The sequence below is a fragment of the Grus americana genome, chromosome 1 (genome assembly GCF_028858705.1).
Source record: "Grus americana isolate bGruAme1 chromosome 1, bGruAme1.mat, whole genome shotgun sequence".
Lineage (NCBI taxonomy): Eukaryota > Metazoa > Chordata > Aves > Gruiformes > Gruidae > Grus > Grus americana.
This window is the reverse complement of record NC_072852.1, coordinates 143,581,545-143,607,664: the sequence shown is the minus strand read 5'-3', so window position 1 is coordinate 143,607,664 and position 26,120 is coordinate 143,581,545. Positions and strand designations below refer to the sequence as shown.

Here is a 26,120-nt window from a genome sequence, read left to right as displayed (position 1 = left end):
GGGTCGCCTCAGGGCGGTGGTTACGGCGGGCGGCAGCGCGCCGCGCGGGCAGAGCAGTTCCCTCCTCCCGCCCGCGCCCGCCCCCGCCCCTGCGGCGCCTGTGGCGCAGCGCCGCGTCGCCCAGGGCGTCCCGGGCCTGCCGGCCGCTCCGCCCGCGGCCACCAGCTCCGAACGGCGAGAGGCCTCGCCTCCGCCCGAGCCCGGCCCCCGCCGGGTGGTGCGGTGCGGCAAACGCGGCACCGCGGCGGGGCCCGGGCCGCAGGGCAGTGTGAAGATCACCGTTTCTCGCAGTTTTTTCCACAGCGGTCGCTTTCTGAAGCGTTTCCTGCTGTAGCTTTGTGCCGCTCGCGGCAGAGCGCGCAGGAACACGTACCGTGCAGCGGGTACGTGTGCACCATGTAACGGCGTGCCCCGCACGGCAGGACACGAACGGGAGCAGCACCGGATCTGGGGTACGGGTTTGCGAGCCCGGCTGGTCAATGAGCGGGACAACCAAGCGAACTGGGAGGCCCATTTGGTGGTAACTGCTGGAAGGCAGGGTAGGGCGGAGGCACTGCTTTCTGCCCGGGGCCCTAGGGGGCCGCAGCAGCCGTTAGGCTGGGGGGAGCGGATTTGGGGCACTGTCAGGGCACCAACGGGTTTTGCTCCATGCTCACCACCCTCAGGGTAATTGCTGATGGAAGGCATCTCCTGGTTTCCAGGTTCTGTTCCCACCTGCTCCTCCTCACCACTATGGTGCCGAGTGTTGCATCGCCACACTTTACTGTTAGTCACTGAATCATAGAATTGTTGTGGTTGGAAAAGACCTTTTAAGATCAAGTCCAACCGTTAACCTAGCACTGCCAAGTCCACCGCTACACCATGTCCCTAAGCACCACATCTACACGTCTTTTAAATACCTCCAGGGATGGTGACTGAACTGATCCGAGACAATGAAATGCCAAAGACCTTAACTGCAGTTTCCTAGAGGGACGATAGGAAGTGTGGTCCTGGCTTCTTGTTTAGGTGCTCACTCAAAGTCAGATGCTGTGAAATGCTCTTCTGCAGGTTGCCCAAGCAGGTGCTCACCACAGGGCCTCTGCCCCTACAAAGGCAGGCCTGGTCTCCATTAGTAATTTCTAATTGTATTGTATGCTGAAAGTGAAATTTTACACCTAATGGCCAAACTTCTGTCTGAAAGTATTATTCCTAAAAGTCAGTGTTGAAATTGTTCTAGCTGGAGGGCATTAGTTCACACGCACCTTTTGTTACTGCTTTCACTTTTAATGGATGTTTCCTACAACAGTAAATAAAGCCAAACATTTTTTTAACTTGATGACTGGTGAACCACAAAGTTGCAGTAGGTGAGGTGTCTGAAACCACTGCTTACACATGTATGTACTTTGCAGGATTTCAAAATGAGAGCATCTCTCCTGGAGGGCATGTTGTGAGAACAGGATGTGCCAGGCGTGGCCTTTGTCTCTGGTGTAGTACAAGAGACTATGTATTTATTATATGTCACTATACATTCTTCTTGCACATCAAAAGATATTAATTAAATTGTGTGCTATTTTGTATTCTAAATCGTAATACAGATATAGTGAAGTGACTCCTGTGCCCACACAGGGTTAGGCACATACAGTATTACAGGACCATATTTTGGATGTAATTAATGAAAGGCTGTGGAGCGTGTTCTCAGGCAGGCACACACAGCTTAGTGTGCGACTTTTCTTTAAAAAAACCCTCCTAACTGAATGTTAATACTCTCAGAGCACAGAACACAATGTGTGTAAGGCTGGGATTTTTTTCCCCATAAAATTTTCTGTTGAGTAAAAAAGAACAACATCATATTCTGGGGCTCTGAAGTGTTGTTCGTTTCAAAAATGAAGGTAAAATATATGTAGCTTTTGTGATATGAAACTGTTCAGTCAATAGTTGTCCTCTCCTGGTCACTTTGGGAGCTCAGATGCATCTGACTGGGGGAAATCCTTTTCTCTTTAGCACCATGCTTTTCCCTCTTTCTGTACTTTTTTTGTTTTCTTTTCTGTTTTTTTTTTCTCCTCATATTCTCCTATCCACTTTTGTAAGAGCTCACAAATTAAGTAGGGCTAAAAAGGAGGAGGAGGATGTTCTTGAACCAAATGTGGTGCCCCCACATTTCATCTCCAATTATAATCACAGATGAAACTTGTGCTTTTACACAACTGCCTTTTCCAGAAACCTCACAGAAGGCAGAGGAGTCTGTCTTGACTCTCTTGCGAAGCTGCTGCTTCAGTTCTTCTGCTTCTAGTCTTGACTACGCCATTGCAGTAGCAGTTTCCAGACTTCATTAGACAATCTTTATTTATAGTAGAGAGTATAACATAAAACGATACAAAAATGGATGGTGATGGAGTATTGACATGACACCTGCTTTAACCTCCTGAAACAGGGGCCAAGCAACATGTGCTGGTCTAAAACCTGGACTATTCTAATTGCACCAAGTATGAAGAAACCTGATTTCTCAGCAACATGAATACTGCCGTAGAGCATGAGACTCTTAGTCTCAGGGGTGGATAATGTCCTGGTTTCAGCTGAGAGGGTTGATTTTCTTCATAGCAGCTAGCAAGGGGCTATGTTTAGGATTTGTGCTGGAAGCAGAGTTGATAATATAGAGATGTTTTTGTTCTATGGACCTATTGCTGAGCAGTGCTCACACAGAGCCAAGGCCTTTGCTGCTTCTCGCACTGCCCTGCCAGTGGGATGGCTGGGGGTGCACAAGAAGTTGGGAGGGGACACAGACAGGACAGCTGACCCAAACTGACCAAAGGGGTATTCCATACCATATGATGTCATGCTCAGTTTATAAGAGGCTTAGGGAAGAGGAGGGACTGGGGAGGGGGAGGGCGGTGGCGTTCGTAGTGATGGCGTTTGTCTTCCCAAGTAACTGTTACGCATGACAGAGCCCTGCGTTCCTGGGGATGGCTGAACACCTGCCTGCCCATGGGAAGTGGTGAATGAATTCCTTGTCTTGCTTTGCTTGTGCGCGCAGCTTTTGCTTTACCTATTAAAATGTCTTTATCTCAACCCACGAGTTTTCTCACTTTAACTTTTCCAATTTTCTCCCCCATCCCAATGGGGAAGAGTGAACAAGCGGCTGCGTGGTGCTCAGCTGCCAGCTGGGGTAAAACCATGACAGGCTGCTGATACCACTTCTGGTTGGAGACTTGTTTCTGAGGGTGCTACAGGTGGTGTGTAGCCACAGTATCGCTGCCATCAAATGATGCAAGAATCTTCTAGCATCATTTTACTCAAGTAAATGCAATCAATCTCTCCTCCTTTTTAAACGTAACCTCAGAAAGCTGACATAACATTTCTTGTTTATGATATTGATGGGAAACTGAGAATGTATTTGCATAATTACAAAGCATCAAACATGACTAGAAACATCCAGATTTTACTACTAAATCCATTTTTTCTAGGTCTTAACACAGAGAACAACATCTAACAAATTTCCCGTCAATCTGATTTTGACATTTGTGAATCCATGTTGTTCCAGTAATTCTCGATATTCAGAGCCACTTCTCTCCTTTCCCTCTGTCTGCACAAGCATGTTCAAAGACTGCAGCAGAACTGTGCTCCTGTTCTTCTTGTCATCATCCAATACCATTTCAGCCAGCAAAATCCCACAGCCTAATGTAAAAACAAATGCATGCAACAGTACTAATCCATTATCAGACAAGATAATTTCTGCTACCATATATAAGGGTACAAACTACAAGACACTAGTGATTTCATTTATCATTTATGGATTTGCTCTGTTATTAAATGACTAATCCACTATTAAATACATAATCCACTCCTCTCACAAAACCCAGGAAATTCCCTTCCACACTATGGAGGAATCAAACACTCGCCAGTCAAGTCACGCCTCTGTTTTCAGAGGAAGAGAGGATGACTTCTGTAGACTTGGCATGAGGGTTATAGAAAACAGTATGACAGGAATAGTAGTTACGTCTCTTTGGGATATACTACTGCTTCACGTTCATATTGAAATGCTGCCAAGCAGACAAAACAGTGGATGGCGAGCATTATAGAAGCAGAAGAAAAGTCAATGTTGTACATTATTTCTGTAGGAATGGAGGTCTTTGTGGTGACCTAGGGATGTGAGCAGAACTTAAATGACCCCATTTACACACAGCCTCTTCCTCCATCTTCAGACCCATGAGGGGAAAGGGAAGACAAGAGTGGGCTGCTGACAAAATGAGCATTGTTTTACTCATTGTCTTTCGGTCTTGTATCTTGTATGGTGGTGTCTCTTGGCACAGTGGGGGTAGGAGGCCACCAACTCATATCACAATAGCAGCATTTCACAGTGATTTTAGTACTACTAAGTGCTGCATAACATTCATATCTTTCTGACCCTTAAGACAATCTCCTCAGAGCCATTCCTACCCGTACACCTCAGACATTTAACAATTGATAAAAAGTAAATTAAACATAATATTGCAGTTTCTTAGAGAAGAGACTGAGATCTACGGATAAAATTGTTGGCTGAGAGCTCGGTGTTAACTGTCAGGAGTCATGGAAGTCCTTCTGACAGCTTATTAATAAATTCCCTGTTTCTTCCCCGTATCATCAGCTACCTTACTAAATGCCAGTTCCAGCCACCTACCCTGTGATGAACCAATGACACAGGTTTGCTTCACAAAGAAAAAGGATTAGCCAACCATGTCTGAGGTGAGCCTGAACCTACGTTACCTCTCCATTTGGATTCTTCTGCCTGAATTCAGTCATCCATAAATAAGATAGCTGTATTTCAGCTAGCCCTCTTAAATATGCTCTATCCGCTATTAAATGTATAATCACTTTTATTAGGAAAACTAGGACATTTCCTTTCACAGATGGGTGAGACGAATCATCCTCTGAAAATGCATGGCTTTCTACTGATTGGAGAGCTCAAGGTGACTAGATGATTTGAATCCCTAATACTTAGGTATCTAAAGTTAGGGTGCTGAAGCCCATTTGTCATGATTCAGTGATTTCTATTCTGCCCCCATTCCTGCGTCATTCTCCTTTGCCTTCAACAGAGAGACCTGGGAATCGCTGTTCCTGGTTACAGAGCAAACATTGCTAGGTAGAATAACACAGGACTATCATTACTAAGTCATCATTATATTACAGCTTTGGAAGACAGTGTCCAAATTTTGTACGCTCTGAAAGGAAGATACAAATAGATTGGCCATTATACTTTGCCACGGAAAGTTATTTGGGACATCCAGGTAACATCAGAGTAATCTGGAGAAATATACCCAGAAAGCAAAACCAATGTGGGAAGAACACCTTCAAAGATTAGACACAGTAAATTAAGTTAGTACGGGGAAAAAGAAAAAAATTCTCTGTACAGTTAATGAAGATTTACTAATGTAATCAAAATTTCATCATGAGAGGGACTGAAACAGAGCTAACTTCCAGCCCTCTCAGGAAGCATACTTTGATGAAGAAATTTTGGCCGTGGTTTTATAAGAGATAAAAATTAATGGCCTAACAGTCTTTTATGAATCAGAAAGTAACTTAATCCAGATTATCATTGTTTAACAAGGACATAATTTCCAGACAAAAGATAGGTGGAGAAGTAAAGTGCCAGCCCTCAAAAAACTTTTTTTTTAAAAACAAAACAAACCACATTAAATATTTCCACTATCCAGGAGTCAGCTAACACATCCAAAACTGAACTGAGAGCTCACACAATGGGTTTCAGCCATTAAATAGCTCTCCCTAAGCTTTTGTGCTGGGTGGCTCAGATGACATACCACCCTTCGCTTCTGTCCCATTACTTTTCCAAGCACAAGTACTGTTAATAGCTGTAACAAGGTAAAAAACTGATATAAAAATGATTGAGCTAGGACAGCCAACCAAGTTGTGTCACTTCTTTCTTACAAACTTCTCTATTTTCCTCAAGGATTCTTAACTCAGCGTTCAGGGAGCAAACGCTGAAGTTCTTGTTTCCATTATTCATCTATCATTCTGTTAACCCTCACAATTCTCCACCTCAAAAAAATTGTTTTCTGTGCATCACATTTCCTCTAAACTGTTATTATGGCAGAATGTGGGTAAAAGCATCCTCAAGAAGGCATAGCTGAATGTTGCTCCCAAGGAGCAACAGAAAACCTACAGGCTTTATTAGCAGAAATTCATTTGGATTTTAAAACTCACGCTCCCTCATTCTTTACATCTTGATTAGTGAACAGGCCCAAATTTTCCTCAGTTATGCCTATTGCTTAGGGAGTCTTTTCAGTGTAACACCATTAAATCCACCCCTTCTACCAGTCAGCAAAAGCTATCAGCTTTCTCCAGAGCAACTGAAAAACTTAAATTTGGACATCAATGACAGAAGACAAGTTCATCATTTCTCATATGACTGGGATACATGAAGTGATTATAGAACAGCTCAGGCTGAAATGGACCACAGGAGATCTCTAGTCCAACCTCCTGCTCAAAGCAGGGCAGCTCTGCAGTCAGCTCAGTTTGTTCAGGGCTTCATTCTCAGATCTTGAAACCTCCAAGGACAGAGATTCCACAACCTCTCTGGTCAACCTGCTCCAATGCTTAATTATCCTGAGTGCCATGCTGCGGTGCATTACCACAGGAATGGTGCCTAAAGGACTAACGCTTAGTGTGTGTACAGTGTTGTGCTTTAATCACAGAGTACGTTGAGGTTGCGTGGTAGCCAAGCACGTTCTATTCAGATTTTATAGTTGGATATAGTACTTAGAGGCACAGTTTTAAAGTCTGTGAGAGTTACAGGTGTGCCAACTTTAGGACTGAAATTTTCTGACTCAAACAGCTTATAGCAGCTTAAAGAACAGCATTATGAACTTTATGAATAACTGAGATGAGAAACACCTGATTGCTGGAATGAGTCACTCTCAAAATACATACCTGTTAAACATAATGGCAAGCATCATGTCAATATGGAAAAGAAACTTATTTTGTTCAGTAGCTCAGTATTTTGCCTTAACGTCTGTACAGATAAGATCAGTCAAATTTCCATTCATAAAAACCCCAATCTGGTAAAAGTCTGACATTTCCCTGATTTTGCACAGCTGAAATGCTCTCTAGTAAGCATGTTTCTCATGATGAATTCAATCACTGTGGCACTTTTTCTTCACTCAGTGCTCAAAGAGCAAAGTAACTTCTGATTAAGTAACATAAGACAGAGTCTACCAGGCAGATGCAACTCTTGACCTTGCTGAGGTTGGTGATTCAGCATAGGCACGGCCTCTTTCACACTGGTTTATTGGGATTATTACTGTAGAAGGGTGACAGGCAAGAAACTGACAACTGATAAAGAAGAAAGCAAGTTTGAAAGTGCAACTTTAATCTCCAGGAAGGCTTTGACTACAAAGTACACTTTAAATAGAAAAAAATAAATAGGAATGAAGTATCAGGAAAAAACAAACATTAGGAGAGGTGACATTAGTGACAAATTACTTGAAGAGATGGGATACAGTATGTACTTCTACAATTAAAGACTGGAATGTGAGGAATTTTCTGCTTTTAACTTTCATAAGAGAATTTATACATAAATCCTAAAACTCATCTCAAGTAATGAAATAGAAAGCATATATGGCCATTTAACCATATTCAAAAAAACCCCAGAACTGATGAGAGCTGCTCCTAACTGCAGCCTGTCTGGGTGCATACTGTGGCTGGAGGTCAGAGGCTGCTGAAGCTCCTCTGTGACATTATAGCTCCTGTAGAAACATGTTTGAGCTTTGTCCTATTTCCATTTTTGCCTGTGGAAAAAGCTCTTAAAAATCTCAAGGATACCCTTTTTTTTTTTTTTTTTTTTTTGAGTAAAGCCCCACAGAAAAGTGAAAGAGAGGACTAGCATCTCCAAATTCATGCAGATGGTACAGTATTCATTTTTATTTTTTCATTTTTGATAAAAATGAGCAGTAACCACCAAATACACTGCAGAGGAAGAATTCTCTTTAATTTTAAGGTCCAAGAAAACGAAGGTATTAATAAAAGCTTGTAGTTTTAACTTTCCATGCTACACAGCTATGTCAAGTCTAAACTTAATACGGTCTGCAAACTAGCCAAAAGAATTGGATGGCCATGAAGGTATTTAATACATAGAGGTTTGGGCCTGTCCTGGACACCTTTTAAATGCACAGAACTCATTCCTGCAGAAGCTGCAGTCCAACTTTTATTCAAGGACTGTAATGACTATGCTTCAGACAGAGTCAAAACGATCCTAAAGTGACAATAAGTGGTGGCTGATGATGGGTATATTGCACAAGTGGTGTAAAAACTGCGCATCCCAGTTTGCTTCTGGGCACTCTACAGTGACAAATTCTTCTTGAAGCACAAAACAGCATCCAGTAAATTTCCTGTAATCTTAATTTGTACGTTTGTGAAGCCGTATTTCTCCAGTAGCTGTTTATATTCTGAGCCACTTCTCTGCTTGCCTTCAGTCATACTGAGGGACTGCAGTATAGCTCTAGGAGGGTGTGTCTTCTGTTCGTCAAGCACAATTTCTGCCACTAGCAAGGCACTTCCTGCATTTCCAAAACAACCAAAAGTGGTTCAGTAAAGTATTTTTAGTTTTGAGTTTTTAGTATTTTGTTCAGAGACAGTTATAGACATCCCTCAGACTTGTATTTTAACGGTCTTCAGTGGAAATCAGTGACAGAACTTTACTTTAAGTAATCACTTCCTGGAAACAACCATTAACTGTTAAAAGGAAGAGGGAGTTTAGAGCACTGTTTCCACTTAATGAAGTTCAGATCACTTCCTGACTATGCTGAGTTCAAATTCAGTCTTGTTTCCATTTGAACTAAGCAACTCTTGTAAGCATCTGTCATATCCCAGTCTTCACATAAGAAGATTAAGACAGTCACCCATAATTTTCTTTCATAATTTATAAAGATTATGGTTTATGGCCTAGATCTAATTTTCAATGCTCTCCTATGAAACAAAACTTCACAGCTACAGTCAATCCAGTTGGATTAAAGAATCAGTTGATCTTAGTAGTCAGGCTTTTCAACTTTTTGTCTTCTTTGATCTTTAATACTGTCCAAATATGAGTCAGAGTGCCCTGACGGCCAAAAGGGCCAACCATGTCCTGGGACACATAAGCACAGCACGGCCAGCTGGTCGAGGGAGGCAACTGTCCCACCCTACACTGGTGTGGCCCCACCTTGAGTACTGTGTGCAGTTCTGGGTGCCTCAAGGTAAGGACTTCAAACTATTAAGAATGTGTCCAGAGGAGGGCAACCAAGATGGAGAAAGGCTTCAAGGGCAAGACTTACGAGGTCACTTGGATTGTTCAGCTTAGAGATGAGGTGACCTCATCGCATTCAACTTCCTCAAGGTGGGCAGCAGAGGGGGAGGTGCTGATCTCCTCTCTCTGGTGACCAGCAATAGGGCACAAGGAAACGGAATGAAGCAGTGTCAGGGGAAGTTGAGGTTGGACATTAGGAAAAGGTTTTTAACCGAGAGGGTTGTCAGTCCCTGGAACAGTCTCCCCAGGGAAGTGGTCATGGCACCTGTCAGAGTTCAAGCAGCGTCTGGACAATGCTCTTAGTCATATGGTTTAGTTTTAGGTAGGCCTGCAAGGAGCAGGGAGTTGGACTCAATGATCTTTATGGGTCCCTTCCAACTTGAGATAATCTATGATTGAAATGTAGAAGAAAGCAGAAGAGGCTACTATTTCTCATGAAATCTGTGCATAAAGTAGTGCTGAACGCCAGTTTACCATATTCTGGGCACTACTGAGATAGCAAAATGATAGCAAAACAAACCGCTGCTTCTTGATTAGCCTAAAGGAACTTCCGTTAGACTACCTGTATGTACGGAAATAAGCACATGCTTAGTTATTTGATGATACCGGGCTTAGTAACAAAGACTGGGCATGACAGGGATAGGGGAGGTGATGTAGTTGTATCTGAAATCTGCAACTATAGTAAGGGCTTATCTTACAGTTTTCTTAGCAGCTTTGTCTCCTTTGTTTCTTTGTGGGTATTACCATAATGCAGGTATAGACATTCAAGCAAAAGCTGCTATGATTGTACAGAAAAATATGCTTTTTTAATATGAACTTCTTATGGTTACTCATTAAGTTTATACATTAATATGCACCTTTAAGCCTGCAAGATGAAAAAACTTACCTGGTTTGCAAACAGATGATATCTTGCTTAACAGCACATTTATCTTTTCATCAGGCCAGTCATGAAGAACACGTGAAAGAATGTAAAGATCTGCTTCTGGAAGATTATCCTCGAAGAAGTCCCCTGTTGAGAAGCAAAGTTAGTACACTCCTACAGAAACCACAGAGTACATTCCTACAAAATGAAATTAAAATATTGCAGAGGAACTAGGAGCTTCAGCAGAGGTAAAGAAAGAAACAAGAATGAACAGGTATAGGGATGCCCTGATTTGCAGATGAGGAAACTGTAGTTAAAGAGCAGATCACAGGTAAGAATTCTGTAACATATAAAAATGGAGCCAGAGCAAGGAAGGAGGAAGGAGACATTGTCCTTCATAGCCACCATGTTGATCTTGCCTAGAAAAACCTGAGACAAGGACATGCAGCCTCTGCTCCCAGCAATACTCAGAAATGACTAATTCGTACTTCCTTATTTATCCACATTCTCCAACCATAGCCAGTTTGTTTTTATCCCCACAGGCTTGGTAAGTACAATGTCCCCATTCAACATAGGTGAGCCTACACTGCCTTGTACCAAGACACACGTTTAAGGTTGAAGCAGGGTAGCACACCATTTTCTGCAGCAAAAGACCCTGTTGTGTGCTCCAAGATAACAGAAATAAGACAAAAGATCATGTGTTAACATTTACCTGATACAAATGTCACAGGAGCTGTGTGTTGTCTGGAAGGCTGAAAGTAAGAGGTGTTTGCAATGACTTCTGGAAGGTCAAATACTGTGACCTTGAGATTTGGGTATATTTGTACTAATTCATGAGCCAGAGCTCCAGTGCAACCTGTTGAAAGTTTAAAAAAGTCAAATCAAGTCTTTTTTTCCCCAGCAATTGCAGACATTTTTAAAGACAAGGCTGTATAAAACATTAAAATAGAGATATCAAATCAGAATTAGAGGTAGACAGTCAGCTCCACAATTACATGGGCAACAGCACTTCCTGGTGCTTAGAGCAATGCAGGCATGACCCCTTACTGTCACAGAATTGCTAATATGACCTTTGATACCAGTACCTCAGGGGTTTTTGGGGGGTAGAAGAACATTAATGAAAGGGCAAGGACTTGCAATTTGTGGATGAAGAGCACTCGAACTATTTACCATTTACAAAGGACTGATATCTGAAGGCTGACAAACACTCTCCAGCATGGCGAAGGACAGGGATTTTAGTCTTGGAGTCTCTGCACAAGTGGCAGAAGTTGCACCAGTGTTACTTCCTCTGACATGCTGTCCACCTCCCCAGGCACTAAGTGTTCTTCCTTCAGTGGATCTTTCCCTATGTAATAATACACCCTCTGTGCAAGTCCAAGCACAGGGCAAAAAAGGACACTAAGAAGAAGAGTTTCTTCAGGTATATCATTGGTCTTCAACATTTTGTTGGTCATCTTACATATTAATAATTAAAGCAACACACAAAACAAACCCATTCTAAGCAAATCAAAATTTTTTGTTCTAGCAGTGCAGTGTTTCAGGTTTGACATCCCAATACAGAAGGATTCAGAAATAAATCCTTCCTTTTTAAAATCTTGGACATGTCAAAGGACAGCAACAGCACAGTTGAAAAATGGAGCTCCCAGCCCAATATTCTATCAGCTGAGCCACAAACCATCTTGTTTTCTGTGTTGAGCTCTGTCAGCATGTAACTGATTGTGACAAACATTCACTTATTTTGAACTACTCAAATACCATTTAAGGAATTCTGCTTTCAGTTAACTGCACTCAGTCCTTTTATTCTGACATTACACTACCAGAAAAATAACAGTAGATAATATTACTGCAATTCTAGTGAAAAATAAACATATATTTTAAGTAATAAAATATAAAACTGAAATCAAGCTTTGCCCTTTAATTCGTATACAGGTTCAATTACAGGCAATACCTCCTAAATCACACGCAGATTTAAACTGTGAAAGATCAAATGCTGTAGCCACGTCTCTTGCTGTCAGGTGCGCAATGCTGTGCATGGCAGCCATAAAACGTTGCTTCACCTCCTGGCTGTGATAATAGTCCTAAAAAAGGAAAAAAAAAGCACAGTAATTAAAGTTTATTTTCATTACTTCACTAAAACTATGTATAACCAAGGCAGCAGGTGCACATCATTAACATTAGAATTCTAAAATCAAAAGATCAGTTAAAAGTGCTATTGACTAGTTGCTCGTCCAAGTCCTTTGCTGTTTCATTGTAGCAATAAGCAGACTTTTCGCATCCTCTCCAAAATTCTGATCACATAGACATCTTTTGCAGTGCCTCTCAAAGGGCATGCACTTGGCTGGTTTGAACCTGGGCTTGGTGACGTCCCAAGGGCTGTTAACTTCAACACTTCTGCCAACTGAAGCTGGAGTAGCATAGCAGGGAGAAGGTATAATCTGAGAAGTGCTTTTTAAAGAAATACTGTGCCTTTGATATACATTTACTAACAGATTTGCTCTACAGCAATATGTCTCCAGACTTTAAAATCTTTGAAAGGACAGATTCCTTTTTTTTTTTTTTCAGTCTCCTGAAATGTTCCTCCTTGATAGACTCACAAATTGCTTTCATTTAAGTCTGACATTTATTCTCCCATGATTAAAAAAACCTAGATGATTGGACCATAACTTAAACCAGAAACATTAAAACTCATACTGGTTGATTTTTTGGTTTTTTTTTTTTTTTTGAGTAGGGGAGAAGCAAGCATTCTGTAGCAAAACCTCAACCCTTTACATTTGAAGTGATCTAAAAGCACGAACCCCTTTATGCCTCACTTTTATACAGATTTCATCAGTTATGTCTGGCTTTACAGCTACAATGAAGTGGAAGTATCTCCAGGCTGTGGTATGCATAGTGCAATATGTAGCCCACATATGCTGCTCGGACATACCAGCCTGTACACATCTGGAGTCCAGGCCTGAACTGGTAGTGGCTCCTGCCACAAGCATCACCCAAGCAGACTCAAGTTGGTAATCCAGATGTATAACAAAAGATGAGATCTAGTTCGCCTATGTTAAAACACTTAATTTGCATATAAATTTAAGTATCTACTGCAGCAGCTATCCTAAAGCCAAGTATCTAAACTCTCTTTAAAAGAGCCTTTGAAGGATTCCTAAAGGAGGTTCTGTCCACCAGTAATCTAGGTACTAATATCAGGCTAACAGGACCTTCTTCAGCCTCCAAAAGCCCTTATTCCATCAACTGTATATATGGGATGCAGACATCTCATTTAGCAAACTGGCTTCATCAGCATCTACAAGTTAAGCACAAGTTAAGAACCTCATGATGTAGTCTGAAGTACATTTTAAGCCAGCGCTGCTGTCAGAGTTGAAGTCCTAACATATTCTCCTGCTCACACTACTAGCCCTCTCCTTAAACAGGCACAACTATTTATGCCCCCCAACCCACTTCACCAGGCAGGTAATTGACAAGTTAGGCTAGTTATAACCTTAAGTGATTCTCCAGTCTGAACACATCCACCTGGCCTGGCACTGGAAAAGGAATGCTACAGAGATGGAAACAGATGGAAGAAAGGATAGCAATTCTTATCAGCAATATATTCCAGCTTGAAGCATTCACAAAACTACAAATCTTCATAAAAGAGATAGGATCCCTCCATCAACACAAAGCGACTTTGAAAACAACTTTGATTACACAGTCAGCACAGATTGAACTGGACGCACATCAGTACCAAGTGATTGGCATCTGATATGGAAGGAGTGCATGTGTGATAAGGTACTACCTGGTGTTATAAAAAAGCCACATAAATGTAAATTAAACAGGCCCAGAGGTTGTTCTGAGTGTGTGTCAGCTGGATGGGCAATGCTTTAGCCAGAGAATTTTCGTCAGCATTTCCCAGTATTTCATCAGAATTTCCCAGTATATTCTGTGATTGCTCCAGCAGTTTAGAGCCTGAAGTTGAAGAGAACAGAAGTCTGAGACTAGTGAGTTACGTTGTATTTCTACCATTTCTGAGACTGACCAACTTTATTAGACAGCTCAGTCTCCATTTGCCCCTAGATCAGTTCTGAGCTCTTCATAGCTGGTTTTGATACTAGTAAGAGTTGACTTACCTTAAATAAATCCTCTGCTTTCCTTCCAAAGGCTCGATGGTTCTGCCTGCTGCCTTCTTTGACAGCAGACTCCAAGTTTGTGAAGAGAGGCCAAAGGTGGTCATTAGAGTGGATAATGTAGCCATGAAGTGAGTATTCACCATCTAAGGTCAGGTATGTATTTGCTGAATCTGTATTACTGTAACCTTATGGTAAGAAAACAATTGTAACCAGCTTTGTTTCAGTACTTTACAACTGTCATTTGAAATCTAAAAGCATGTTTTCCTAATAGCTAGCAAATCCTGATCTTAGAATCACATTAATTTTTGTGCAAAGATTTCTGTGAAATAGTTCTAAAGGTCTTCTCTTCTTAAAGGAGCAGGTACTTTGTTTACAAAAAGAATTTAAATGCCAGAGGATATAGATAGGCACTGATTTTTTTTTAAAACCAAAGTACCTCAGTTAGACACCTGATATCCAAGGGAGATTATTAGAAGTTCTTAATTCTTGACTGCAATTTTCTTTAGGTGATGGCTTCTCCTTCCCTTAAATTCAAGCTTTCTCCAGTATGTTTTGCCTTCAGGACTTTCTCCTTGGTCTTGTCCTCTAACAGAGTTGAAAGCGTCCTTTATTTCCTTTTCTTGGCACTTGCCCATTTGAAGTCTTACTGTGTACATGATGCATATGAAAACTTATAAATACATAATGCAGACTGAAAAAGTTAATCCTAATAACGACTGCCTAATCTAGATACACCTTCAAGCACTGTTCCAGTCAGGGGCACTAAAATTTAAGCTGTTGTCCATGAAGAGACACATTCCAGAGCCCTCCTTGTTAAAACCGTGAATCTCTGCTGAAGATTGTGACTCTGCGTTGCTGCAGCAGGGAATGGAATTTGGCCCTTATTTTAGATAGAATCACAGAGTCATTTAGGTTGGAAAAGACCTTTAAGACAATCGAGTCCAACCATTAATCTAACCCTGCCAAGTCCAACCACTAAACGGTGTCCCTAAGCACTACATCTACGTGTCTTTTAAATACCTCCAGGGATGATGACTCCACCACTTACCCTGGGCAGCCTGTTTCAATTCTTGACAACCCTTTCAGTGAAGAAATTTTGCCTAATATCCAGTCTAAACCTCCCGTGGTGCAACTTGAGGCCACTTCCTTTTGTCGTATCACTTGTTTCTTGGGAGAAGAGACCAACACCTGGCTACAACCTCATGTCAGGTAGCTGTAGAGACCAATAAGGTCTCCCCTCAGCCTCCTTTTCTCCAGACTAAACAATCCCAGTTCCCTCAGCCGTTCCTCATCAGACTTGTGCTCCAGACCCTTCACCAGCTTCGTTGCCCTTCTCTGGACACACTCCAGCACCTCAATGTCTTTCTTGTAGTGAGGGGCCCAAAACTGAACACAGCACTCGAGGTGCGGCCTCACCAGTGCCGAGTACAGGGGGACGATCCCTTCCCTAGTCCTGCTGGCCACACCATTTCTGATACAAGCCAGGATGCTGTTGGTGGTCTTAGCCACCTGGGCACACTGCTGGTTTGTATTCAGCTGGCTATTGACCAACACCCCCAGGTCCCTTCCTGCTGGGCAGCCTTCCAGCCGCTCTTCCCCAAGCCTGCACGGGGTTGTTGCAATCCAAGTGCAGATGATACACCTGAGCTATTACGCTGCTCCTTGGGACTGGCCACTCAACTTTTTCTTAGAAATTTGGTCATTACTATGTCCAGAGACCAAAAACAATCTAAGGATTCCTCAAAGGAGACCTGAATGTGCGCTCCCAAATGAAACAATTCCAGCTACTAATAATGAAAGCATAGAAGCAACAATCCATTCCCTTTTCCCCAAAATCCAAGTTACCCACAATACCAAATCAGTCCCTGTGACCTTCAAAGCATCTCTTCCTGTCCTGCATGTCTTTCAGTATTATGTGCAGTTGAGGGGAGGGAAATTAGTCACCTTGTGGTGTTTTCTCCAGTAATCCAAGAGCAGCACATGCATCAAGGAGTCTTTCTGTTCCACATATAGAGGTTCCAACCTCATTTGCAATATCCACAGCTTTCAGTGGACATTTATCTTTCAGATGATCAAATATCTTCAGCTTAGATGCTACAAACAGAGCCTACATGTACGAAAAAAATTGTTAGTATGCTGTGTTTGAAAGACTGCAATCAAGAAACAAAAGAATGATACCTTTTGCCTACAATTATTCTACACAGCTCCTGTTCTTTAAAAAGTGCAACATAGTTTAAGAAAACTCCTAGAAATTACTATAACTTTCCTTCCCTCTCAGAAGGTTTCACTATCTTAGCTGAGTAACAGAATTTTGAAGAGGTATTTGGGAGAGAAGGGAACTCAAAACATTCTGGAACCAGCCTATGGATTTTGTATGAAGACCATCTCTTTATTCAGGTATTTTGCATATCCCCATCTATACACTTGTTCCATAAGGTCAAACATTCTTAAGCATCTAAACCAATGCCAAAAGATCAAATTAAATTTGATTTACCCAAAACGTAAGGAACTGGAAAGCTCCACTAAGTCAGTGTAACAGCTTCAGTTACTATAATCTTGGTCTTTGTTTAATAAGAAATAAGGAAATTAAGGAAAAAAAATACCCCAAGCTTCAGAGCACAACTGTACTCCATGCACATCTTCATAGGTCATGTACACATGGAATGAGGAAGAGAGAATAGCTAGTGCCCAATAGTGAAGAAAAACCCATGGGCAATGCAGCTGTGTAAGTTGAAAAACTTAACTGAACTTGTAGAGATATGTTAACCAAACCAGAGAGGAAAGTTAATGATATGTGATGATATATACTTCTCCATTTGAAATTAATTTGCAATTCTGCAGTTTCCATAGTCTGTAACAGTTAACACACCTAAAACCAAGACACTTATGTAGAGCACAAGAGTGAAAGGATACACAGTAGTCACAGAACCCATTTCTTTGCAACTAGAGGCAACTCAGGCAGTTGGACTAGATGATCATTGTAGGTCCCTTTAACTATAATAGTCTATTCTATTCTAAAAATCAAAGGCAGTCAAGGAAAAAAAATTACATTCTGTTTAATAAAAATCAAATGGAGAAAGAGATTAACTTTGAAAGGAAGGTTTGCTACTGTGTGTCTATATATTTTATCATCTTCATCCTCTTTTTACAGTTTCCTCTCTTACTTCAATAAGAGCATATAGCTGGGATTTATTATAATCTAGGCTTTCACAATACTGAGCCAACTGCATCTAGTCTACAACCATTTGGCTTCCAAGACCTGCCCAATCTTTGGACTGATACCGCCTGGAAACTCTAAGAATAGGAAAGAGAAGATAGGGTCAAAAACTTGGCTGATCCAAATTATTCTTTCTAGCATTCTGTAATTCTCAGTTCAAGAAGGGGGGGAAATACCAAAAGAACAAAACCCCCAAAGGTCTGACTATGGATCAGATCATGCAAATTCAGAACATACTAAGTTTGAGAAAGTACAATTTAACCCTGATCCTCTCCTGTTCTGCAGCAACAGCTGTTCAAAGTAAAATAGGCAGCAACATCTTCACCTGCAGATTTCATTCTGCTTTATGAAGTCCTTGAAATAACACTCAAGGATCAAAATGAAATAGAACTTGAGAGCTTTTGTGAAACTAAATGCTTTTGTACTCTTATCCCTATTTTACAAATGGAGAGATGATGAGTTTTGTCAGATCACAGGAAACATTCATTGCAACTGGTAATTAATTTTACAAAGATCCAAGCCCTGAGGAAAAAAGTTTTCCACTAGTTCAACATGAAATTCAGCACTTCATACTATGACTTCCCACTAAATTAGTGGGAAAGCTTCTACTTCTACTTACAACCTCCACTGGTTTTGCACAAAACCAAATTCAGCATCACATCAGTAAACAGTATACATAATGTGCAACAAAATGCTGATGATTCTCCATGTTTTGTTTTTTTTTTTTTTTTTTTTTACTTAAATTGAAGAAGTGCTAAGCATCACCTCACTCATTCAAGTACATGAAAACTTGCTCCCTTTGGATACGCAAGAAAGTTCATGAATGCAGCAGTCTCAAGGCTGCTTTATTCCAAATCTCTCAATACTGCATTGCATGCTTGCAAGCAGCACACCCACAGATCTACAATGACCACACTACAGGTCTCCTCCAGATCCAAGTACAACTTTCTGCTGTTTCAGCAAAACCATTGTCCACTGTCTGGCATGTTTCCCTCCATCACGCCTCAAACTTGTTATATCTTTAGTTTCAGGTTTGTCACTTTAGCAGCTTTTTCACATCTTCCTAAAACATGAATGACTTGAAGATCAGTGATTTATAAGAATGATTGGTGTTCATTTCTCCTTCATTATTCTCTTCCTATGCTAGAGCTGTGAGTAGAAAACTTGGCAGCACTTAAGATGTCCAGCTACTCATTTCTCATCACGCTTGGCTGCTACACAGAGTATGAGACCTTCTGTTTGTAAGCTGTTATGTGTCTGTCTCCAGACTCCACTGCATGGAGGTTATCAGCTAAACATACCTCAAACATGAAACCGGGTATAAAAAAAATATCCTTAATAGGGAATAAAAAAATTAAGATCTTCCACAGAATTCTAATGCTAAGCATTAAAAGTCAGAAAGGAAATACAATATATACAATTCTTGTCACAGTTAAGTCAGATAAGTTAGCCATATTAAATGCTTTCTTTGCAGAGTACATAAAGGTAACTTCCTGCTGTTCCTGCTGGATTGTGCTCTTTTGATCAATTAAAAAAGTCAACCTTTTTTTACTCTGAAGAGACAAAAAATTTTATCAAATAGGTAACTGAAATTTCATAGAACAATTAAAAGCAAATACCAAAAAAAAAATGTTTGCACCGCACCAGAAGTTTCAGCCATCTTAGATTCTCTGGTACTATCAGAGGTCCTTTTTTACTAATTATTAATACATTCTTACCCCAGCAGGTATTTCACATTACCTGCTATATACTGAAGTCCAATGAAACAATCATATCAATCAGCAATGTAATGAGTAGTTTTATTTTTTCCCTTACCTTTGAAGCTCTAAACCCATCCATCAGCTCTAGAATTTTAGATGGAAGTTTTGCTGCGCTTTCTGACACTCCATTCTGATTTTCCAAAGGTACCATAAAACCAGCTCTGACACTAGAATTGGTTTCAGAATTGTAAATAGCTCCTGAGGAACACATCCCACTGCTGTCCAACTTGCTAGCACCTTTGTGCTCTGTGAAATTTGAAGATTCACTTTCTCCATCACTTAGGTTCTCAAAAGTGTCCACAGAAGGGATAGAGTCATACTTTTTGTGTTGTACATTATGTTTAGGGGGTGGATAGTACAATTCTGCTAGCTTTTTGCAAAAGTGATTCAGAGGAAATCCCACCACGTTCAAGAAGTCTCCATGGACATACTCAACTAACATTCCACCAAGGGCCTGGATTCCATATCCACCAGCCTTGTCCCTGGGGGAGAGAAAGCAAAACCGACATATATCTAATTAAGGTTAAGAGTAAAGGTAGCACAGAACACAAATAATCCACCAGTACTGCAGAGTCTGGAATAAAGATTAGTGTACTCAAGTTAGAGGCAGATTAAATCTATTAGTTAGGCTCAACACTTCAATTTAAAATCAGAAGATGAATATAAGGATCAGTATTTCTACTAAGGATGAGTAGGCTACAGTCTTTATGCTTCAGACAGCCCAAGTGCCATAGTCACCTAAGCAGGAGGTGCATCAGCTGACTGCACTCAGATTGTGTTGCCATAGGTTACTCAGCATTCTTCAAGTCCCGGCTACCAAAAAGACCAGCATTGCCACTGCGTCACCCAGTGGCTGCATAATGACCCTCTTTCTATTCCACAAGAGGCTGAAGAGCCTTTAGGAATACTGTAGCTGCAAAAGAAGACATCTTAGAACTCAAGCGACTGTAGTATGCTTCTTGTGGATCTCAGTCATAGGAATATATAAAATGAGGATCAGGAAGATAGGACTTTCCTGGGGAGGAGCAACCTATTCAAATACAAAATCCACTACTATCCCATTCAGCCCTATCCAATTCTTGTGTAACCCTCTGAGACAGAAGTAGAGTTGTGGTTCACAAGACTGTGCTCTTCGATGTCATGGTAATACTAACAGTTTGGCACAGGAATGTATTTTCACAGAAAGTAACCTTGGAAATCTAATTTGTCTTTGGGTGTAATTTATGCAAATTCCACTGTGTGGACAGAAAAGCATATGGGCAGATAAGCTGCAATAGACCCAACAATTTTACTGTTCACATTCAAGGAGCAAGGCAGTTAGAAGTATGCTTACATGATAACTCCAGAATCTGAAAGCTTAAGTCAGCAAGCTTTGAAACCAAAGGTCAGTCAGTCTCAGATCCATTAACTTCAGATAGTATGGAGTTACGCAAAATACTTGTGAAAGAAGGTTACTATGCAAAGAAGATTGTAGATTTTTCATCTTAGATTTGATCAGAACCAGCTGTTATGTTTTCAGAACTTATTTCTGGATTCCCTTTCCGACAGTCTCCTAAGACAAACAGAGGAATCAGTATCCCAGCAAATGGGATTTTTGAATGGCTATAAACTAGGGAATGGAGCTTTTCCTTTAATCTTGTATTTTAAGCACCACTGTATAGCTTTGTCATTGTTTAAATTATTCCTTCTTTTATAACATACTTAAGATTTACACCATCAAAATTAGGAACATTCTAATGACTAAAAAGGTCTTAAATTTTAAATGAAGTAGCAGTCCAGTAGGATGACGTCATTCTGGTATATGCTGACAGGGAGGCAAAAAACATTGTGACCATCAAAAGCAGTACTATCATACTCTCAGTAAGGACATTAACTCAATTGGCCACATCTTGTTTATGTTTATACATAAGTTTACATTCTGGCATTGCATCCTGAGGAAGATTTTCTACTATAAGTACACCTTCTAGTCCAAAAGCATGAGGCTATGTAGTTAGTAACAGTTCCGCTGACTTTTCCACTAAGTGTCTTCCATGCTAAACCCCAGAATATATCGGTATTTACACAGGTCTCAACTAGCTCTGGCTAATCTAACTGGCTTTTGTAACTGGATACTTTTATTACCATATTTATTAGCATAGCACTAACTTTAAGGCTTCATTTATAACACTATGCATAACATCAGCTAATTTGCATTATAATAAAAAAATACAACTCACTTTAAAGACTTTTTGACAAACAATAAGATCACTGCTGTGACTAAAACATTTTTCAGTAACTGACTGTTGTAGAGGATACGATTTCAGCAGGAATGTGTGCAACATCCACTGATTTAAGAACAAAAACAACAAAACCCCACAACCAACAAACTCATACACAATACAGTAGGAATGTGTGCAACATCCACTAATTTTTTTTTTTAAATCCACACACAATACAATGGGGGGAAAATGTTAAGAAAGAGGTAAAATAGAAGTAACTCTTGAAAATGCAACATTAAAGCATATTTCCTTTATTAGCTGTAGAACTTGAACTTTAGGCATGCCACAAAATAGTACATCCATGTACACAATATCTGTATTGTCCAACACAGAGCTAACACACTACGAAGCACTACTGCTCTACAGACAGAGATGCTTGGTTGGGTTTTAGGTGTTTCCAACAGCAAGAACACATGTATGGCAGTTATATGTGCGTCTTGGCCGATACAGGTCACATTAGCAGAAATACAGACATTAGACAATCCATCTGAGCTAGTGACTGGGCTTCACTAATAGTCATAAAGACATAGGTACATCACTGACAAAACTAATCTTTGCTGAAGCAAACATTTAAAATACATTAGAAGCTGAACACTAATTTCTTGCATGTCTATCAACTATTAGTTCATTGGATATCCAAGCTTAGTTATCTTCACATATCTACAAATTAGACAGGTGCCACCTTTAGTTCCTTTAAATATGAAGTTAGAGGCTTTGTAGAGCACAGAGACAAAAACTACTGGCATGACAGAGGTAAAGGGAAGGAGAATTTGGTCGCCTTTCTCTTAGGAGAGGCAAGATGCCCAGTCAGTGTACACACATCATGGAAGCAGGCAGCGATGCATTTCCATTTGCAAAGGAACTTCTAAAGAAGCAGAGACAGGCAGGTACAAGAAAAAGATTTGCTAGTAAGTTCTGGTGAACATAGAACAACTATTTCATATAGAGGAGTCAACTGTAGCAACATGATAGATTAAAAACAAGATTCCAAGTTGATTCTAGTATAAGTACAGCTCCCTTTACTTCTGTAATCCTGCACCTGGAAGATTTTTGCTCTTATGCTCTAAGAGCTGATACCCTCAAGCTATCCGTGCTGTGAGACTGTAATTATTCACAAAATCTAAAAGATACGTTTGCTATAGCTTTGAAGGAAATAACTCTGAAGAGAAAGCATACAAGGGAAGAAAGCTAGACATTTACATTCTACATTTTATTACTTCATAGTTAAGTCTGGAACTTTAGAGCTCCAGTCTCTGTAATCACCTCTTTCCAGAGTGCAGTAGGGTGCTTTGGTTTCATTGCCACCATTCAGAACAGAGCTACCAAAAACCACATAGGGTCTTCAAACTGGAAGTTGTGAGCAGAGATGGAGGAAGTTGTTCACAAGGGAAAGATTATAAAATAAAAAGCTGGGTCAAAGACGCTGGCAGAAACTAAGTCTACTCATTACACAAGCCCAAACAGGTAGGATTATTATGGTCCAGCCCTCTTTCTACAGAGGGCCAGAAAAGAAGAGACCCTGCCAGCAAGCAAAAATACCTTGCTTGGAAAGAGGAACGTGAATAAAACAGAAAGGGAAAGTCCATCTTTCCACAGCCAAATTTTTCAAGGGTTTTTATAACATCATCACAGTCCACCTTGAGATAGTGCTTTTCCCTCCTCCCTTATTCATACTTGAAGTCAGCTATATACTTTTAGAATTAGTCAATGTCACCAGTGACTGACTCTTAAAATACTACAGGCCAATTTTCTGCTTGCTGTAAGAAGACCGCAATTCAATCCTCAATAGCCCAAAAGAGTCAATTTTCTTTTGATTTTTCATGTGATCATTAAGTCTTGTATGATTTCACAGAATTAAGTCACCATAGAAAAAAAAATAAGTGGTCAGTTGAACTGCAATAGTGTTTAGAAAAACCTCTGTGCACATAAATGTGTAACCGGTACGGGTGCCCATGGAGGAGGGGATAAAAAACACAACCAAACAAAAAACCTCATGAGAGACTTCTCCTTACTGTTTTGCAAAATTTATAGGATATATTTAGTAGTTCCTTCACAAAGCCAGAGCAAATGCTTCCTATCTTCTTGATTACAGGAATGAAGATTGACTGGCTTCTGCTCCAGAGAGTAATGAAAAATATTCTCTGAACCTTTGGTCCTTGAGAAACCCTCGCTGTCACACACCCTGTTTAGCAGAATGAAAAGAATTACCCAGCGCTGCTCATGAACCATTTTGCTGCAACACAGCATTCCTAAAGTGTATTATCTTCCAGAGGAAATAATCAGAATATTCCAAAATATTTTTCAGCCTGACATTCTTCCTAAAAATCCACGGTCCTCCTTCAAACTGCAACTTTCTGATCAGCTGCATACAAAAGATCACCTTCCAAAAACCTAACTAGGAATTTGTGTTACAAACTGTATTCTTGGCAAAAGATTCTTCTCTGCATAATCCAGTTTAGCTTCAGTATCTTTCATATGCTGGGAACCTTACGTGTTCAGAAAGTATGCCTCATCATTTACATGTAAACACTTAAATAAATCCAAAGTCTACACTGCTTCCCCTTTCCCCAGTAAAACATGACTGTATCATTTTATAGCACAAGTGCGTATAAAAAAAACTCACCACGTTTGCTATTCTTACACAGTCAGAATTGAGTTAGAGCCAAAAGTTCACCTCAGATCACCAGATATGCAGTCCATAGTGCTAACTATGGCCTGATTTGCCTTCACTAAGCTTCAGCTAACACAAAAGAAAGGCAAATTCCATAAAGCCAAACATTCCCTTGTCGTAAAACTCCAAATAAAAGTACTTTTTTGCTTTAAACAATCTAGTCAACTTCATCTTAGGGGTAGTTAGGTATTCCGTTCTCAGCCTATTCCTTCTGTGGAATCAACGTTGTCTGTATTGCAAAGGTAGAGGAAACATATAAGCTAAGAGACAATTATGGCATAAGAACATGTATAAACTGTCTACAAGTGAAAATTAAGATGGCATTTCTTGCGTCAGAGCAGTGCTATTTTGATAAGCTAAATAAACCAAGTTCTAGCTTCTTTCAATAAAGTCCTTCAATACCCTGATTATCCAATGCTGACTCTATTTACCTGTTATTATAATGAGAACTATCCATTGTCTCAGGTATCCAAGCTCCCTGAATGCCTCTGTTAACAGAGAGGTAATTGTATATTGCATGAGTGCAACCTAGAGTATCTCAACAGTCCTCACTTTTCAAATTTGTTAGGGTACTAAAAAAGTAGCGCACTTTCCCTGGAGGAATGACAGTTCTAGACAAGAATAATAGAATACCGACCTTGCATCACCCATACTATCACTTATCATATATACAGAGCAAAATTTCACAGGATAAAGAGTTTTATGCTGGTGGCTAATAACATACCCATAAGCCTATTCTCAAGTACTGTGGGATTAGCTTCAGGGTCTTACTTACATTGGCTCCCCGCTATGAATGTATTCCCATAAGAGCTCTTCTGACAGTTCAGAAAATTTTACTTTAGTCTCTTCATAGAAATCAGTGACTTCTGTCTCTAGCTGATTATCTACAGAAAGGAAGAGGTCTCATTAGAAACAGAAATTGTAGTTTAGAGAGCATAACATCTCAGTTCTATTTCAGTTTGTATTCATTTGATGGTTTTGCCTGGGAAAAATTAAAGATACCACATAGATATATGAAAAGATTAATAATGCTCTTCAGGGACAGTGGACTCAACTTCCCAAAAAAGTAAAAGCTTGCATTTTCAACCTCTGCAGTCCTGTCTTGTGGTTAACAGGTTGCTCGCTCTGTATGGGATGCACCCGTAAATAGCAGAGCTATTTATGGACTGCTAGCATACACATCCAGCAGTGAGTACGAAGAAGGCTACAAATACCCTTCTAACTCTATAACTGCTGTCAAGTAACTCTTAACAACACATTATAGTTAAACACGTAGCTGTTACAAATGCTTGAATGTGAGTGTGCAGCTGCATCTGTACTGCAGACTCAGGCATCCAGCAGTAACCACCAGTTGTCATTTTTAGACTTCTGTATCTAGAAGTGTTTGAGAGAAGGCCAGAGGTGCAATAAAATACTGCACATCTGGGTGTGGACCCTGTCGCTTGTGGTACACTGTGAATCTGCTGTCACTGCAGATGGAGGCTTTTCCAAAACATGTTCAAAAGGAAACAGCCTTGCACAAATGAGTGTGCATGGTATGGATTATTAGTTCTCTCTACTCTTTCCTATAAAAATCAAGGTCAGCATCTCCTGTTACCACTGTTCTGATAGCAATGGAAATTCTTGCGGCATAAGAAAGATCCACAGTATAGACCAAGAGAAAAATACTAACCAATTGCTAATGGTGTTAGTGTTGAAAAAACATTTAATGACCCAGATGAATTGTAAAAGAGTTGTTGCATATGAAAACAGATTATTACATCTTTCAGTAGTGATAAAAAATCCAATCAGGTCAAGATGAAAATTCCATCTGTAACATATGTGGTACTTAACAGCATTGTAATTATAAACTAAAACTTAAAAAGTGTGTTCTAGAAAACTGTTCCATTGATCACATCACTTGGGGAACATGCAGACTTAAGGTATTCTTATTCATATGAATAGGATGTGGCTTAAATTTGAAAACTTCAAATGATATGTGCTGTCATAGCAT

General features: G+C 40.3%; 1 protein-coding gene and 1 long non-coding RNA gene across 5 annotated transcripts in view; one reads left to right on the top strand and one right to left on the bottom strand.

The window, feature by feature from the left end:
* Nucleotides 1-10: 10 nt before the first annotated feature.
* On the top strand, nt 11-24,910 carry LOC129201747 (uncharacterized). 2 transcript variants are annotated; one of them, XR_008575478.1, is made up of 5 exons: nt 11-452; nt 4,601-4,698; nt 10,191-10,274; nt 14,253-14,374; nt 23,549-24,910. It is a non-coding gene; the product is annotated as an uncharacterized LOC129201747 (long non-coding RNA). The 2 variants fall into 2 exon arrangements; XR_008575479.1 differs by lacking the exon at nt 4,601-4,698.
* ASMTL (acetylserotonin O-methyltransferase like) overlaps nt 2,341-26,120 on the bottom strand; it is a 31,259-nt gene continuing 7,479 nt past the window's right edge. For 2 of the 3 annotated variants that reach the window (XM_054813229.1, XM_054813248.1), the window contains 8 exons: nt 24,903-25,011; nt 19,254-19,680; nt 16,166-16,328; nt 14,222-14,406; nt 12,061-12,190; nt 10,825-10,968; nt 10,137-10,259; nt 7,934-8,525 (listed from right to left, as the gene is read on the bottom strand). In XM_054813229.1, the coding sequence (XP_054669204.1) occupies nt 8,308-8,525; nt 10,137-10,259; nt 10,825-10,968; nt 12,061-12,190; nt 14,222-14,406; nt 16,166-16,328; nt 19,254-19,680; nt 24,903-25,011 (1,499 nt within the window). In that variant the 3' untranslated portion in view covers nt 7,934-8,307. Of the gene's footprint in view, nt 3,652-7,933; nt 8,526-10,136; nt 10,260-10,824; nt 10,969-12,060; nt 12,191-14,221; nt 14,407-16,165; nt 16,329-19,253; nt 19,681-24,902; nt 25,012-26,120 lie in introns of those variants that run through there. The other variant, XM_054813236.1, reaches the window with a different exon arrangement.